Source organism: Aedes albopictus, chromosome 1, assembly GCF_035046485.1.
Source record: "Aedes albopictus strain Foshan chromosome 1, AalbF5, whole genome shotgun sequence".
Lineage (NCBI taxonomy): Eukaryota > Metazoa > Arthropoda > Insecta > Diptera > Culicidae > Aedes > Aedes albopictus.
The window spans coordinates 168,900,267-168,919,441 of NC_085136.1; the positions used below are offsets into that span (position 1 = coordinate 168,900,267).

The 19,175-nt window shown below is 40.3% G+C and overlaps 1 protein-coding gene across 1 annotated transcript in view; it reads right to left on the bottom strand.

The window, feature by feature from the left end:
* The window catches only part of LOC109431109 (uncharacterized), a 99,301-nt gene that overhangs the window by 49,571 nt on the left and 30,555 nt on the right, over positions 1-19,175 (bottom strand). Inside the window, exons 2-3 of the mRNA XM_019707281.3 lie at positions 6,637-6,816; positions 303-814 (exon numbers count right to left, since the gene is read on the bottom strand). Of these exons, the coding sequence (XP_019562826.2) occupies positions 303-814; positions 6,637-6,816 (692 nt within the window). The remainder of the gene's footprint in view (positions 1-302; positions 815-6,636; positions 6,817-19,175) is intronic.

Genomic DNA, 19,175 nt, shown 5'->3' on the forward strand with positions numbered 1-19,175 from the left:
TTGTAAAATAGAATAAAAACATGGAACGAGCTCACCAACCTGTGAATCGTCGTCGTAGTTTTCAAAAGAACTAAAACCTTACTAAATAATTTCAAGCTTGCCATTGTATGACGGAAATTACTTGGAAATGGTAATGTTTGCATACATTTAGGCGAATAACAATGTACCCAGTTCATATCTGCACATTTGTAAGGTTCATAGAAGGGTGAATAAATAGACGCTATAATGTTCTGAAAAATTTCAAAGCGTGACGGAAGGACAGACAACTCTGGGATTTTATATACATGTTTTTTTTCACTTACCGGTGTCAACAGTTGCGGGGTGGCCGTTGGCGACGAGATGTTGGTGGTGAACTTGATCCCGGAACCGAGATCGAAATCACAGATCTTGATCGGGCAGAGCTTGTCCGGGTACACGCACAGGATGTTCTCCGGCTTCAGGTCCCGGTGGGCGATGCCCTTCTTGTGCAGAAAGTCCAGCCCGGACGCGATCTGCTTGATGATCAGCGCAGCGTCGTACTCGGAGAAGCACACGTTCTCCTGGATGCGGGCCAGCAGCGGTCCGCCATTTATCTTCTCAAACACTAGGTAAAATTTTTCCTCGTCCTCGAAAAATTCCAATAGCTGCAAGATATTTGCGTGGCCCTGGCAATGGTGGAAGGTTTCGACCTCGCGAAAGACGCGGGCCCGCGCGTGGCCAGGAATCTTGTCGATGATCTTCACCGCGTACTCCAGCTCCGTGTAGATGTTGACGCAGGTTTGCACCGAAGCGTACGCGCCCTCGCCCAGCACCTCACCGGTCAACTTGTACAACTCTGTTTGGGGGGAGAAGAGAGAGACGAGAAAGGGAGATAATGAGTTAACTGTTCAATTGCCCTAAAGAATCATGAGAAATGGCAACCCGTCGAATTTTTTGGAAGTTTCAAATTGAAACCAGGTCTCGGAGTGTTTGGGAACTGTCTGTCTCCAGGAATTCTTCCAGAAGTTCGTTCTGTAATTTCCTCAGGAATTTCTCCAAGGATTCCTTTAGAGATTACTTCAGAAATGCCTACTGTGATTTGTGGTAGTTTTCCTCCAGAAGTTCCTGCAGGAACACCAACTGGGATTCCCCCAGGAAGTCCTGTAGGAATTTCTCCTGAGATTCTAGGAATTCCTTCTGCAATTCCTGCTAAAAATTCTCCTGCAATCCTGAATTCTCGCTGGGATCCAGGAATACCTCCAGGAATGGCTCATGTTTAAATGCTGGGAAAAATCCCAGCAATTTACTCCAGAAATTCCTCATGGGATTTCTGCTATGTACAGGGCTGGTAGCGATCAGGTGGCAAAATAATAGTGACTTTAGTGACCAAAATAAGCCAAAAAGTGACCAAATAGTGACACTATTCAGTCACTATTTGGTCACTTTTTGGCTAGAAAATTGAGTTTCTATGTTGAACTTTCGATCAATTTACGAATTCCCAAGAAAATCAATGCCTAACTTTAAACTTCCAGAGTTTGTGCTCATGAATACTTTATTGTTTAATTTTTTTTTTGTTTTGGAAAGTGTTCAATTAAGGAAGCCTCAACTATATTTTTTGCTATTTTCGAAAGTTTTGATAACTGATTGTTGATGACAATAAAAATATCAACTTATCGTACTTCATCACACAAGAAAATATGGTTTTAATTTGTTTGCACGTTTGCAGACATTGCATTGGGAACTCTTTAAGTTCAATACTGTTTCTTGTTTCGATGATGTATACTACTGATTAATATAATATGCAAGGATGTTTTCGATCACCTGGCAATCATTTGACTGATTTGTCTATATCTCAGTTCAGAAGCCTAATATTGAAATGAGGTGTTCGGCAAACTTGTTTTTCCTTCAATTATTACCAAGAACGTCATATCCTTACTCTTATATTTACGGCGTAAAAATGTTAGTATGAGTAGGTGTTACTAGCGCTCTCACGCCGTGTATATGAGAGTTAGTCCTTGGTGATAATTGTAGGAAAAACACTTATCTACAAGTTTCCCGAACACCTCATTTTAATATTAGGCTTCTGAACTGAGCTATGGATAAATGAGTCAAATGATTGCCAGGTGATCGAATACATCCTTGGATGAATACTAGCCGAGCGACCGAAACTTCGAAACCCCTGTTATTTTCAAGGAATTTTATTTTACACCGAAATACCATGTAATTGGCATAATTTGAAGCGCACACCTGGGTGAATCTGTTGTTAATTTTATTTTACTGTGGACGAATTCTAACACACACGTTCTTACAATAAATATTGTGCCATTGCCTACCAGTACGAAAATTTCATTTTCTTCGAAGAACAAATACAAAAAATATAGATTCCCGAGACAAATATACGACCACAACTTTCTGAAGGATTGACCAAATCAAATTAAAATTTCATACAATATTCCTACATACATAGATAATATTACAACAATGTTTCATTGCAACCTGTTTAGTATTTCTGTTTCTAAGAAATATATGTTTTCATAACTCTTTGTTTGTACAAGATTCCCAAATTCTAATTCTTTTCACTTCTGGAAAACTTTCCCAGAAACTGGATTTCTGAAAAAAAAACTGTTGAATCGATTTCTCGAAAACGCAGTTGAAAAACTGATCTATATTTTATGAAAATAATTACAGAAGTTGAGCAAATTTTGCGAAAGAAACTTTGGCAGGTTTCTTGTTGAAACTCACCATCGCATATTGGATGACATTTTGATAAAATTAGATTCCAAGAAAAGCTCCAGAGATAAATGAAAGATTCATGAAAAAAATATTTGAAGAATTATGAATATTTTCATCAGAAGTAAATAAACATCATTATAAACTTTTTCGGATTTCAGTAAAAAAAAAATGATGATCAAATGATGTCACTACTACCTCCAATAGTTTCATCAGAAATTCATCTCGCATTTGTAACATAAATAGCTCTGCAATCTACTGAAAAAACAATGAAAAAAAAAGAATCTTTTCTTTACCTACTATAAAAGTTCTTGAGCTGTAAATTTCCGATTTATCCAAGATTAACTGATACAGGGGAATACAATGCACTGCCCAATCAACACACGATCGCATATGATGTTGAATAGGATGCTAAAGCTGGGGATGTGCTATCGTATTCCGATCTGCTGAACTCCATCCAAACATCTAATTCTTAACAGTTTGAAATAATGCGAAGATACAGGGTGATATAATTAAACTGAAATTTTAAATGAAAATACTTAAGAAACATTGCAATGTTATTATTGAAAAAGTATAATATTTCAGAAATTCATCTATGATCATAGCCACACATTCATTTTTACTTCTTCGGAATACGAGAAAACTGTAGCTAAAGTTTGCATTAACCCTCCTTTAGGTATTTCGATCCAAACCGTATATATATGTACTACGTCAGCGAGCTGCTTCCAACGTGATGAAGGTTAATAAAGACAAGAACAATAATAGTGTGATAAGCGGCGCACCCGATTTTTTTTTAAGGATAAGGTTTCTGAGAAAAATTTGTTCATTAATTTTGACAATAAATGTTATTCAATGTAGTCAGATTAACGAGAATAGTGACTTTAGTGACCAATTTACTGAAAAAAGTGACTTTAGTGACTTTTTCATGCAAATAGTGACTTTTTAGTGACCGACTCAAAAATAGTGACCAAATCACTAAAAAGTGACTCGCTACCAGGCCTGTATGTAGTAATCTTGGGGAATTGCCAGCAAGAATTTCAGCTGGAAGTCCTCAGGGAAGGCCTGCCAGAATTACTACCATCCGATTGGTAGGGGTTCCTCCAAGAATTACTCCTAAAATTCGAAAATTTTCGCAGATTTCTCCAGCAAGAATCCCTGCTGTGATTGCTTAAGCAATAACTCCTGTGATTCCTGCTAGTATTCTTCCTGCAATGTATGCAAGAACTCTCGCCTCCTATGATTTATGATAGTATTGCCAGAAGAATCCTCCCGAAGTACCTGCAAGAATTTCTGAAGAATTTTCTCCCGAAATGGCAGGGGTTCCTTTAGGAATGAAGGATGGGAATCATCCAGGAATTTTTCTTGTTATTGCTGCAAGCACAGACAACAGACGTTTATGCTAGCATATGAAATTTGTGTATACCCTCACAACCGTCATTTCAATAAGGAAATCTAACTGGCAACCCTTTAGAGCTAGCGCAACGATCGCATTCATAGCGCTTGAATGCAAATGACAAACGCAAGTAGTCCCTGTCAGATAACAATCACTCATGGTGTCTACTCTACTCATAACACAAAATAATTTCCCTGAGTTCTCCAAGTTTTTTCATAAGGGAATTTTAAAAGTTTTTGTTCAAAAAATGGCCCAAATTAAAAAAATCACCAAACAAGATATACAAAAATGTCTTAAAAATTAGTGAAAAAATAAGAAAAATACGTAAGGTTTATTATATAAGAAATTCTACCAAAAATTCTAGAGGAAATCCCGCGACAACTTCTTCGATATATCCTGAGAGAAACTCTCAGGATAAATCTTGGCAGAAATCTTGGCAAGAATATGGGACAACTACGCTGCGCACGGAAGTGTGGGAGCAATATCGGGAAAGCCTCTAAAAAAGTTCTGAAAAGAAATTTTGTAGGATCCCCGTGAAAAACTAGTACCATTCTTCCAGCTGTAATTCCTGGAGGAAGGCCAAGAGGAGTTCCAGAAGGAAGTCCATGAGAAAGTAAAGTTCTGAAGGAATCCCGGTTGAAAATCTCTGGGAGAATTCCAAGATGAGTCCTTGGAGGAATCCCTGGTAGAATTATCGAAAGAATTTCTGAATAAACCCTAGGAATACTGTGCAAACAGAAGTATTCCTACCAGAATGGCAAGATAATTTTTTAGAAGCATTCCTGTATGTATGCATCATAGTAAAAATATCTGGAGGAATCCTAGGATGAACTGCTGGAAGAATCACAGGAGGGATTGCTTATCGATCCCAGCTGGAATTCCGGGAGGAAGGCCAAGAAGAGTTCCTGGAGTACCTGGATAAAATCTTTAGGGGAATTCCTGGAGAAATAACCTAAAGAGCTTCTGGAAAAACTTTAGGAAGATTTTCTTAAATGATCTTAGCAAAAATGCCTAGAGTATTTCACTCCATTCCGGGTGGTATCATAATAAGAATTTCTAGGGGGGAATTTCTGTAAGAATCTCCATAATGAACTCCTGCAAGAATCCAAAGAAAACTTCCTTGGATAAATACCTGAAGGAATCTCTTAAGGAATACCTAGAGAAATCCCTTGAAGAATTGGTTAAGGTATCCTGGAGGAATCCATGGAGGAGCCCTTGAGGGTATCATAGAAAGAATTTCAGTAGAACACCCAGGAAGATTTTCCGGAAGAATTCCAACAAGAATGTCAGGAGTAAACCCTAGATTAAATTCATGGAGCTACCAAAGCTAGAATTTCTGAAGGATTCCTTGTAAGAACTGCTCCAGAAGAATACCGGTAAGACTTCATGGAAACAGGAATCCGGAAGAATCTCTGGGAGGACTTTAGAAACGAATACCAAGAAAGACAACGTGGTAAAAAAATCTGAAGAAGTCTTGTAAAAAATCCTGGGAGGCATTCCAAAAGGTATTTCTGAATAAGTTCCAGAACAAACCCTGACGAAATTTCTAGAAAAAATCCTTGAAGTGGAATTTCTAAATGCACACACTAACGCTACTCTTCAACAACTTTTTTATTCTTACCTACAATAATGTAGTAAACTCGTTTGACTCTACTTCTGAGCTGATCAACAAGAACATTACACTATTTTTGCCCACGGAGAAACATCTGTTATCTGTGCTGCAAGTATTCTTCCAGCAATGCTTGCAGGAATTTCTCCAGGAATGCCTCCTTGAAGAATCAGGGCTTTTTCCTGTAATTCCTGCCAGTACTTCAACAGGAATGCTGACAGGAATTACAGCTGGGATTACTCCCAGGAGTTCTTGCTTTAATTCCTCCATCAGTGCCCTTTGACATGTCTCCAGAAATTAATGCAGAGGATACTTCAGGAATTCCTTCTGTGATTTGTGCTAGTATTTCTTCTACAATGCCTACAGGATTTCCATCTGAGATTCCTCCGACAATACATGCTGAAGGTCCTCCAGGAGTCCCTGCTGGGATTCTCCCTGAAATGCTTGCTGGTATTCCTACAAGATTTTGTGCAGGGTTTTCCTCAGGAATGCTTCCTGGGATTCCTACACAAATTCCTTCAGATAGTCCATCAAGAAATTTACAACAAAATCCTTCAGGGATTTCTCCAAGAATTCCTCCTGTGATTCCTGCTAAAATTTCTCCTGCAAGCGCATCTGCTGGGGCTCCTCAAGGAATTACTCCTGAGATTTCTGCTAGTATTTCTTCTGCAATGCATGCAAGAATTCTCGCCTCCATGAATAATACCTCCTGTGATTTCTGCTAGCATTCCACCAGAAATGCCAGCAGGAACTCGTGGGAGGGATTTGAGAAATTTTCCCACTGAGTTTTTCGAATATTCTTTGAGATATTTTTGCATGTCGCTTGAATAATCTCGGACAGGACTTCGTTATCCAGTTTATAACAAGTTTGATTTTTATTTAAATAACATTGGCGTAATGCATTTGTAGGGTTCCATTTTATATTGGTTTTGTTACCGACACTCACCTTGAAAGCACGTAGATTGCAACGATGAACTGGTACGTTTCTTCCTGCGACGCTTGCGCGAGCCTTCCTTCTGCATCTCGATCGCTTTCTGGCGTTCCTCTTCGTTCATGGGAGGATGCTCCTCGTCATTGCCCGAGATCTCCTCGCTGCCGTACCGGACCACCTGGGTGTTTCGCAAATCTGCAATTGATATTGAGAGGAAGATGGAAGATATAGTTAGTTACATATTACTGTTGAAAAGCAGACAACAATAACAATCAATTATTGTGTCTGCATGATAAACTAGGTAAATAAGATGATATAGATCCGAATGAGACGGTTTCATACACCAATTGTACTGGATATCGTTTTCTAATTATTCGTGTTATCATGAAAATGAAAGATTATAAATCGAACATAAAACAAATCATATTGATGATATCAGTTATAATTTTCGGAGTTCGTATGATGCCTCCGAATGAGTTGATAAGTATTGTTGGCATTTGAAAATGCCATTTTTTCCATTAAAAAGTATCGAATGATTCCTGGTATAGTCACTTTATGGTAAATATAATAATACAATTAATAATAAAAACGAGGTTGAAACAATTCAGCGAGTTTGCTAATCAAGTGTGTATCGTTGGTTACCTTCGTAGTGTTTTTTTTATGTTATCACAAACTATTAATGTTTTATTCAATCTCGAATTACCATAAGAGTAACGATACCTCAAATGATGATGAAATGAAATGATGATCGGATGATCATGGTTAAGATACAATATATTGCAATACATATTGTATCTTAACCATGATCATCCGATCATCGAATTATAATAACAAGTATAACTACAATATAACTATCATTCTAAGAATCAACAACATCGTATGATGTGAACGATATTATGTACTGCATGTTTCTATAGTGTACTAATTAAACTGAAAAAAATCTATAGAAAGCCGAAAACAACAAATAAATCTCCAGAGCTGAAGTCAATGGAGATTTGCATATTAAATCGGTCGCTATTTGCTCATAATGACGCATTCCAGCACACCTTTCCGCATGTGAAATAATACCAGGGATAATAGCTATGAAAAGAAGCCAATCGAAACCCATTCTCGAAGCATTTCTTCCCCTCGCTGAAAAAGCCAGCAATAAGGCGAAAACATCAAAAACCCAACAAAAAACATTCCACACTCCCCACGGATTCAACCACCATCAGGCAAACGGCCAACAACAAGAAAAAGAAAGGCAAACCTTATTGCGTCGTGTTAAACTTTGGATAACAATATTTTTGTTTTTGTTGGTTCTCTCTTTTGGGGCGAAGAAGAAAAATCTAGAGGAAAAAGCATGCCGTCGTCCAAGCCATGTGTATTTGTGCAGTAGCACACCCTTGAAAGAAGTAACCACTAACACTACCGTTGCGGGCACATCCGATGGCAACTAGCGCAGCACGCATACACTCACTGACGCAATCTCGTTCCAATCTGCTGACTGACACGGAACGGTGGGGAAGTGAGGGTCGAATGAACGTTACGTGCTCGAACATGTTTTAACAAATGAATTTTATGTCATAACCAGAACCTGAATAAAACGATATTTTAGAAAAACCATACAGGTTATCATTATCGAATAATTTAAACTACAAGAAACTGGATTATAAAGCTACGATACAACGAATCATATTGATGATAGCAGTTATCATTTCCAGAGCTTTAACGATAGACTGTATGTGTTATGTATCGTTACAATTCAAAACCTTTTTTTGGGAAAAAAATGTTGACAACGATTCGCACTACAATCGTTAGTCAACTTCATAATACAGTAAGTGAATAAAAAAATATATATAGTTCTTTACCAATTTTGGTAACATGAGATGAAATTTACGTTTATCGGTAAAAAAAAATGTGGGTTCTTTATTTTTATGCATCTTTTTGGCTAACGGCTGTTGTCAAAATCGATAAGAAAAACGGGTATTGCCAAAATCGGGAGTAGACAAAAAAGGGTGTTGCTAAATTCCGTAAGAAACTTATTTCACCGATTCTTCTTTCTTTTTAGATATTTTGATAGACAAAATGTTAATATTATAGGCTCAGTGTACCAGTTATTGCTATAGTACTTCAAATTCGCCATAGTTGTATATCAACCTTTGAAGATACAAATCAACAAGAAAAATTCATGAACAACAGATTACGATTACAAAAGATGATTGCAATCATTCAAACTTCACAATTTGCTTAAAATTATGATAGAAATAAATCATTTTCCTTAACTTTTCGACCTCCTTGCACCCAATTTCGCTATAGTGTACCAGTTATGGCAAATCCCATAAGGAATGCATGTAAATAGTGCGAAGTGGAACCCAAATTAACAAATGTGTCCATAACTGGTACAGGGCCAGGGTTCCTATCATTGGCACACGCCGTAATAAATACTAAAAGTATTTTTTTTTCTCGGTTTTTATTTTTTTTCTGTTAAGTATGAAAAGTAATCGGCACGGTAAAGGCTGGGTATGCTGCGCAATTCAGATCCCGTTGTGATCCACTAGCCTCTGCCCAGCAACTCCTATCCCTACCTCCACGCGGTACCGGCCGGAAACTATGAGCAACCTTAGGGAAGATCGGGTAACCAACCCCGGTGGGAACTTTGGTCGTAGGCTGACAGGGAAGGGGGGGGTTTGCTTCGGTAAACCTGAGCGTCTGTTCTCCAGGAGGAGCGGCTCACAACAGCGTCTGATCCCCATGTTAGGGGCGGCTGATATACGTCCGAGTGCCAGGGAAGGACTCTAAGCTCAACTGTGCACTATGGTCCTCCGGAAAGTAGGGGGTTGGTGTCAGGCCCTACGAGCCAGCCGTAAAAAACCATTGTAACGGAAAATCAGCAACAGAATAATACGAACCGAGACCAACGGCAACGACCCCAGCGAACGAAAAGGACTTGCGATTGGAAACTCGGTTCGTGGAACTGCCGATCTCTCAACTTCATTGGGAGCACCCGCATACTCGCCGATCTACTGAAGGACCGCGGGTTCGGCATCGTAGCGCTGCAGGAGGTGTGTTGGACAGGATCCATGGTGCGAACGTTTAGAGGTAATCATACCATTTACCAGAGCTGCGGCAACACACGCGAGCTGGGAACAGCTTTCATCGTGATGGGTGATATGCAGAGGCGCGTGATCGGTTGGTGGCCGATCGACGAAAGAATGTGCAGGTTGAGGATCAAAGGCCGATTCTTCAACTTCAGCATAATAAACGTGCACAGCCCACACTCCGGAAGTATGTACTGATGATGACAAGGACGCATTTTACGCGCAGCTCGAACGTGAGTACGATCGCTGCCCAAGCCACGACGTCAAGATCATCATAGGAGATTTGAACGCTCAGGTAGGCCAGGAGGAGGAATTCAGACCGACGATTGGTAAGTTCAGCGCCCACCAGCAGACGAACGAAAACGGCCTACGACTCATTGATTTCGCCGCCTCCAAAAATATGGCCATACGTAGCACCTTTTTCCAACACAGCCTCCCTTATCGTTACACCTGGAGATCACCACAGCAGACGGAATCTCAAATCGACCACGTTCTGATTGACGGACGGCACTTCTCCGACATTATCGACGTCAGGACCTATCGTGGCGCCAACATCGACTCCGACCACTATCTGGTGATGGTCAAACTGCGCCCAAAACTCTCCGTCATCAACAATGTACGGTACCGGCGACCGCCACGGTACAACCTAGAGCGACTGAAGCAACCGGATGTCGCCTCAGCATACGCGCAGAATCTCGAAGCCGCGTTGCCAGACGAGGGCGAGCTCGATGAGGCCCCTCTAGAGGACTGCTGGAGTACAGTGAAAGCAGCCATCAACGACGCAGCCGAGAGCACCATCGGATACGTGGAACGGAATCGACGGAACGAATGGTTCGACGAAGAGTGCAGAACGGTTTTGGAGGAGAAGAATGCAGCGAGGGCGGTAATGCTGCAGCAAGGGACTCGACAGAACGTGGAACGTTATAAACAGAAGCGGAAACAGCAGACCCGCCTCTTTCGGGAGAAAAAGCGCCGCCTGGAAGAAGCGGAGTGTGAAGAAATGGAACTGCTGTGCCGTTCCCAAGAAACACGGAAGTTCTATCAGAAGCTCAACGCATCCCGCAACGGCTTCGTGCCGCGAGCCGAAATCTGCAGGGATAAAGACGGAGGCCTCTTGACGGACGGACGTGAGGTGATCGAAAGGTGGAAGCAGCACTTCGATCAGCACCTGAACGGCGTGGAGAACGTAGGCGCGGGAGCCCACGGCAATGGAGGAAACGACGACGCCAGTGCAGCGGAGGACGGAAACGAACCAACTCCCACGCTGAGGGAAGTTAAGGATGCCATTCACCAGCTCAAAACCAACAAAGCAGCTGGTAAGGATGGTATCGCAGCTGAACTCATCAAGATGGGCCCAGAAAAGTTGGCCACCTGTTTGCATCGGCTGATAGTCAGGATCTGGGAAACCGAACAGCTACCGGAGGAGTGGAAGGAAGGGGTAATCTGCCCCATTCACAAGAAAGGCGACCATTTGGAATGTGAGAACTTCAGGGCGATCACTATTTTGAATGCTGCCTACAAAGTGCTATCCCAGATCATCTTCCGTCGCCTGTCACCTAAAACAAATGAGTTCGTGGGAAGTTATCAAGCCGGCTTCATCGACGGCCGGTCGACAACGGACCAGATCTTTACCGTACGGCAAATCCTCCAGAAATGCCGTGAATACCAGGTCCCAACGCATCACCTGTTCATCGACTTCAAAGCGGCATACGACAGTATCGACCGCGCAGAGCTATGGAGAATCATGGACGAAAACGGCTTTCCTGGGAAGCTGACTAGACTGATTAAAGCAACGATGGACGGTGTGCAAAACTGCGTAAGGGTTTCGGGTGAACTATCCAGTTCATTTGAATCTCGCCGGGGACTGAGACAAGGTGATGGACTCTCATGCCTACTCTTCAACATCGCTCTGGAAGGTGTGATGCGACGAGCCGGGCTCAACAGCCGAGGAACGATTTTCACAAAATCCGGTCAATTTGTGTGCTTTGCGGACGACATGGACATTATTGCAAGAACATTTGGAACGGTGGCAGAGTTGTACACCCGCCTGAAACGCGAAGCAGCAAAGGTCGGACTGGTGGTGAATGCCTCAAAAACAAAGTACATGCTGGTAGGCGGAACCGAAAATGACCCGATCCGTCTGGGTAGTAATGTTACGATAGACGGGGATACTTTCGAGGTGGTGGAGGAATTCGTCTACCTCGGATCCTTACTAACGGCTGACAACAACGTGAGCCGTGAAATTCGGAGGCGCATCATCAGCGGAAGTCGGGCCTACTACGGGCTCCAGAAGGAACTGCGGTCGAAAAAGATTCATCCACGCACCAAATGCACCATGTACAAAACGCTAATAAGACCGGTAATCCTCTACGGGCACGAGACATGGACCATGCTCGAGGAGGACCTGCAAGCACTCGGAGTTTTCGAGCGACGCGTGCTAAGGACGATCTTCGGCGGCGTGCAGGAGAACGGTGTGTGGCGGAGAAGAATGAACCACGAGCTCGCTGCACTTTACGGCGAACCCAGCATCCAGAAGGTGGCCAAAGCCGGAAGGATACGGTGGGCAGGGCATGTTGCAAGAATGCCGGACAACAACCCTGCAAAGCTGGTGTTTGCAACTGATCCGGTTGGCACAAGAAGGCGTGGAGCGCAGAGAGCACGATGGGCGGACCAGGTGGAACGTGACTTGGCGAGCATTGGGCGCGACCGAGGATGGAGAGCGGCAGCCACGAACCGTGTATTATGGAGAAATATTGTTGATTCAGTTTTATCTTGAATTTGATGTAATACTAAATAAATGAATGATGAATGAAAAGTAATCAATCATTTGACATATAGTTGACATTCGTCGGTCTTCTTTTTGTTTTTGTAGAATTAGTTTTTCTTAGGTGGTGCGATAACTGGTACAGGCACCCTACCAGAATTATAACAAAAACAGTTGTAAAAAAATAAAATGTGAGCTGATCATCTCTATATCAAAATTATAACAAACTCAGTTACGAGTTTTGCAATCGTAGTCTTTAAGTTCTCAAATGGCGTACAATTTGGAACGCAATGTCACCGCTAATTGATGGTACTGTATGCCTTTCACATTCTGCTTTTTGACATGGGTGACATCTCATTATTCTGACGTCCTCGGCTTTCGTGTCTTCAACGAAGTTGTCGAGAACTCATATGGCTCTCAAGTTGTGGGAATTTGTGTACATAGTTAAACCGCATCGTGGTGCTAGCGTGCATTCTAAATACATGTGCATGTCCTCTAAAGGCTCTATATTTGTTATGTAAGGCAGTAGAATACTTTCACAGGTTGATTCTGGAGACTTTTAAGAAGTAATGTTTGTATGTAGTTCATTTCACTTGTGTTCCTCCAGCGACAGAGAGAATGTTTTCGCGACGATTCCTGCTTATAATTGTCACTAATGATCCTCCATGTTAACAGTCAGGCATTTCTCCAGGAGTCCGAAAATGAATTTCCCGAGGAGTTCTTCCAGAAATTTCGCTTGCAATTCGTCCAGAGATTCTTTCAGCAATTCCTCCAATATAATTTTGAAAAAGTCCATCAAGAAGTTCTAGAAAGTTTTCTTCAGAAAGGCTTCCGACGATTCTCACCGGAAATGTTCCAAAAATGGCAATTCCTCCAAGGATTGCATCACACAGTGATCCAGATTTCAAAATACCTGGAACAAATGATAAAATCGTGGTAGGGTATCGCGACACTTGGGCGGTGCCTTCTATATTCGTCTGTTTTGCACTATAACTCAGTCAATTTTGAACCAATTGTCCTTCGGGAATTCCTCCAGAAACTCCAATTCAATTTTTTTTACGGAATTGTATCCAAGGATTTATTCAGGAGTTCTCCCAATGATCTTTTCAGAAATTCCTCCAGAACATCCTCATGGATTCATAAAAAAAACTCAAAGATTTCTACGGGAATTCCTTCAATGATTGATTTAGGAACTTGTAAACTTAGAAAACTCTCAGAACTCATCCATGGATTCCTGTTAAAATTTTCTGACGTGTACTTCCAGAAACTCCTCCAAAGAATACTTTGGAAACTCGTGAAATGATAGCTTCGGCAACTTATCCAAGGATTTTGTATCAGAAACTTTTGAATATTTCCGAAAAATCTTTCAGGTGTAAACAATTTTTCCAAAGTTTTGCTATGTAGTTCCCGAAAATATTTCTTCAAAAAGTTCTTCAAGAGTAATTCTTTTAAGTTTTTCTTCGGTAAGTCATTCAAAGCTTCAGTCAAGAATTCCTCCAGGATCCCACAGAGAATGTTTCAAATTCATGTTTCAGGAATACCTCCATGAATGTCTTTTCTAATTTTCCCAAAGTTCAAAGAAATACTTTGAAGGATTTCATTGAAAATTCCTCCAAAATATTATTGCGAAATTCTTCCTAGGATTGCTCCAAGATATTTTCAAAAAAACTGTGAAGTTCCTCAAAATTCTTTTTTTAAAGAATTACTCTGCCTAAGTAATTTCTTCAAGTATTCCTTCAGGAACTCCTCCAAGAATTTCTTCGAAGGTTCTTATCAGGAATTCATCCAAGAATTCCTTCAGGTATTTATCCGAAGATGCCTTCTAAAGTGCAATTGTTTGGGGGTTAGCATATTGCTATTTGCTATAGTTTAATCGACATTGGTTCGTGGATTCTTCCAAATATTAATTCCGGAACTTTTCCGGACTTTTTAAGGAGCTCTAAAAGGATTTTAGAAAGGTCAAATCTAATGATTTCTTCATGAAATTTTCAAAAAAAAATATTCGGAGATATATTCAACGATTCCTTTAAAAAATCTTCGAGAATTTCATCAAAGGCTGCTTCCCGAGTTCTTCCAATGGCTGCTTCAGGAATTCCTTCGAAGATTTTCTTCAGTATTCCTTTAAGGAGTCTACTTTGTTATAATATTCAGCATCACATACGACTTTTTGATGTCTGGAGAATAACCTTGCAGAATACATTTGCAATATACGCACAAACGTCACGAAAATGCTTGAGTTTTTTAATGCACTGAAGCAGCTGTGCTCAAACTGTGTATTAAACACTTTATATTTTTAATATCGCGAGCCTTCTTATGTTTAGTGCCTCAGCAACTTTCAGCACATCCGAGCTGTCAAACGCCAATTAGTAGTGCTGTTTAAAAGCACATCCTCGCCATGTAGCGATGGATTTGCCTACCAAAATCCATCATTTGAACTCTAAAAGACTATTTAATCCTTCAGCCTACACGGGTAAAAATCCATATCATGATTTAGCGATACATGTGTTTATGTTATGAAAATACACCACAAAAAGCGGCATGATATCATGACTCGTTTTGCCGTAACATAACATAGGTGTTACGTTTTCCATACGTAGAATTAAAAAAGATGATATCATGCCGCATGTACACTAGAACCATGGCCCTAATTTATAAACCTATAAGCCTTATTCTTGAAACTTGTTTCGTTCTTTTATGAGTTTGGTTTCATCGGCAAAAATTGAAAAAAATAATCTAATCATAATATCATGCCGCATGTACTTCAGAATCATGACAAAAATTTATGAAAACAGGATGTTTATTTGACCCCCAATTCCCCTACAAATAAACCGTACCTACATATGTACTACTGCTGCTCTGGTCTCTTATTTTGATGATTATTTTGGTAATTACGACGTTACGAACAGCGCGACAGCACGCTGCTGCATCACGTCCATCGGTCGAGAAAGAAAAACAAAAACCTCGATCAAAGATGGCTTTGCCTGCGAAAAAAAAACAAACGGAAAACATGGCCACCCACCTCCTACTACCTAGGACGGATGCAGTCGCGTTTCACCTTACGATGGAGACCGTTGATTCACTATAATGCTCTGCGCTTTCGGACATTTTTCGGTCGAACCGAAAATGTCCAAAAGCGTCGAAAGCGCAGTAGGCTGTAGGCCTTCAACCAACAACGACCATCTAGATGGAAATATGGCGACCGGTCGGGCGGTACGGGTAACCCGTTCGGCTCGCTAGGCTAACTAGATGGTGGACGATCGACGATCAAGCCTCGTCACCAGTGCTAGCGGCGCCGTTGATCTGCCAATTCGGCGACCACCACGCGAGCAGCAGCAGCAGCAGAGAAGCGCACACCAGAGTGCATCGACACCGCGTTTTTGCGTAATATGCCAGAATGCCATGGGAAAGGTGAAACAGTTTTGCCTTTTTCGAGCACGGGCCCCTTTTGTGGGGGTACCTACCTGCCGAAAGGGCGTGATTTCATTTTAGAGGAAATTGATTTTTTGAAAGCAGAGCTGCGACAATGCGAATGATATGTTGTTCCAATCGAGTTTCACAACTTGTATAGATGTATCCAGTGGTGGGAAATGTCCCGGAATGTCATGAAACAAATGTCATGACATTTTTGAGTTTACACCTTTTTCTGTGTGAATTAATGTCCGTTAACATTATACATCTATAATGTTACTTATTGAAAGTTAACGATATCGTCGATACTTTTACTTGAGGTAGATAAATTAGCAATTAACTAAATTACATTCTCAAGAGCGTGATATGATCAAACTCAAAAGTCACATGCAATTTATGACATTTTTAACAGCACTGCTCGTATGATTTGAGAAATAGGCACAAATCTAAACAATATTCTTTATGATTGCTGCTAAGATTATCAAAAATCTAACAAAATTGATTCATTTATTTGTATGCATCCACACCATAAGAAAGATCACACCATGACTAGGTGAATCATTCAAAGTTTTCTAAGCCATCGCTCGATAGTACATAGAGCTAGACCGATGCTGACCGGACCGACCAGACCAGACTACGGCTACACTAAAAAAATGACATAGAAATGTATGTTATACAAACGTTCGGCTTAATTTTGGAACAACATCTATGGCTGCTGATGCCACTGACGGCAGTGCAATGTAGAGTGGTTCAGGTGTTCCATTTTGTCGTAATACCCATGTCATTGCAAATAGAAAGCTACGCCGTTGAGATGCGGGTGCGATGGCTTTCGAACGATGTCACCTTTCGCCGGTGGAGAGTGTATGTAGATAACTTTCAAAATTTTGGTACATGCAGTTCGGTGACACAGTTACCTGGGTAGGGCCCGTAGAAATACAGGGGATAGATAAAATGATCGGGAGAGGCAAAATTTTGACTTTTCAAAAAATGGTGAAAACGCTATAACTTTTTGAAAAATGCATAAAATAATCTAAAATTTTTACTGGAAGTTGATCAACTAGTTGTGTATCAATGGTCAAAATTTGGAAGAGATCGGACTATTCTACATGAAGTTCAAAGGATTCTAGAAAAAGTCATAATCATTCGATAGCCAAATTTGAACTGTTATATCTCCGGACTCAATGAACCAAATGCAATGAAATTTTGAGAGTTTATGACTTATATAATAAACTTTCACAAATTTTTGACATAACCTTAAATTGTTAACACTGTAGAAAATTATAGCGTTGAGATTATTTTTCTGTTATAACACTAAATTATCGAAAATTTCAACATCGTTTTAAAATTCGAGATGGTAATTATAGTTTATTTGAATTCCCTCTACTTGACTTCAATATGAATATGTTTTGACAGTAAATAAAAAAAATAACCAGTAATAAATTGAAAAAGTAATGGGAAGCATGTTAAAATTAGACCAATTTATCAAAAAATCATAAAATAAATTAAATCGCTGTTACTTTTTTTCTTAATAATAATTTCAGATTTAGTTAAACTTTTTTCAAAGCTCATTATATGAGTCATAAACGCTTTAAATTTCATTGCATTTGGTTCACTGAATCCGGAGATATAACAGTTCAAAGATGGGTATCGGATAATTATGACATTTCCTAGAATCTCTCTAACATCATGTAGAATAGCCCGATCTTTCTCAAATTTTGACCATTGATACACAACTAGTTGATCAACTTCCAGTAAAAATTTCAGATTTTTTTATGCACTTTTCAAAAAGCTACAGTACTTTCATCATTTTTTGAAAAGTAAAATGTTTGCCTGTCCCGATCATTTTGTCTATCCTCAGTAGTTATGTAAAACTAATCCTCACAATAAATAGCTCGATTTGTGATGATCTTTTTAATTTTACCATTCAAAATCAAGGAGAAATTTAAAAAAAAAAGCTTCCAACCCATTCATTTGATTTCTGCTTATCTAACAAAATCTTTAGACTTCAAAGCTTCTCAGAATTAATTAACTGATAATTTTTAACCTTATTAGTCCCTAAAAAATGTTACAAATAAGTCCCCGGGGTCATTTTTGATTTTGGATCGATCTCTTTGGCTCAAATGAAAGGGGCACCTGTCTAGTTTTGAAAACCACCGGAGAAATCCGGATTAGGTCACTGTGGTCACCGGCCGGGAACCTGCTTCAACTGAAAAATACCGCTTAAGGAATCCTTACTTTGGCAAGCAAACAAGTAATCAGGACCGTTCAAGTATCGTTAGAAAGGTATACACGTGGACTTTGATTAAAGATATTAATACTCACTAATTATTGAGAACCGGTTCCGGAAAACCGGAACATCCGAAAATTCATTTTTTATTGTTGCTATGTGCTTGAAAATCCAAAAATGTTATTCACTCTATGCGTTTCTAAGCATAACTTCTCTGCATACTTCTCTGAAAAGAGAAACATCTTGTTTAGGATCATTTTTTAAGGGTAAGCCTGGTCAATGAGGAACCGATTCCAGGGATCCCGGAACGTGGTGGATTGTGTAACGACAATTAGCTTCTTATAATTTTCTCTCCATAACCCGGAGCTACATGGCTCTACCGTCGTGGATTTCCATGTCTGAAACACAAAAAATGGTCATCTTCTTGACGTAACGTCCCAACTTGAACAAAGCCTGCTTACTCAGCTTTATTAATTTAGAGCTTCCTCTGCCAATGACCATTTTGCATGTGTATATCGTGTTGCATGCACCAAGATACTCTGTGCCCAAGGAATGATCATGCTGTGGCTATAACGGTCCCAAATAAATATACATATTGATTCTGCATGCTTACCGGAGTGACCACTTACTGATTGCTCTCAGATTTGTGTTACATATTTCTATATTTTTTCTGCCCCTGTGAGGGTTTGCATTTAAAAATGAACAAATTCTGGAGATCTACTGAAGGAATTTTTGCCAGTGAGATTCCCTGTATAATAACCCTAGGAGAATTCGCGGCAGAATTCTTAAAAGGATTCCCGTAGAAGTCCTTGAGAAATTCCTGATGAAACTCCCGCAGGAAATTGCGGTAGAGCACATTTCCGGTGAAACTCCTTGAAGATTTTGTGCAGGAAATCCTAGCAGGTTTCCCGTTAGAAAACCTAGAGAAATTTTCGGTGAAAATCCAAGAAGAATTCCCTGGAGAGCATCCTGAGAAATTAACGATAAAACTTCTTGAAGAATTTCGAGAGGAACTGCTAGAGCAGTGATCCTCAGGCCCACTTTTTTACTTGCTGGTATTGCAACACCTGGATCG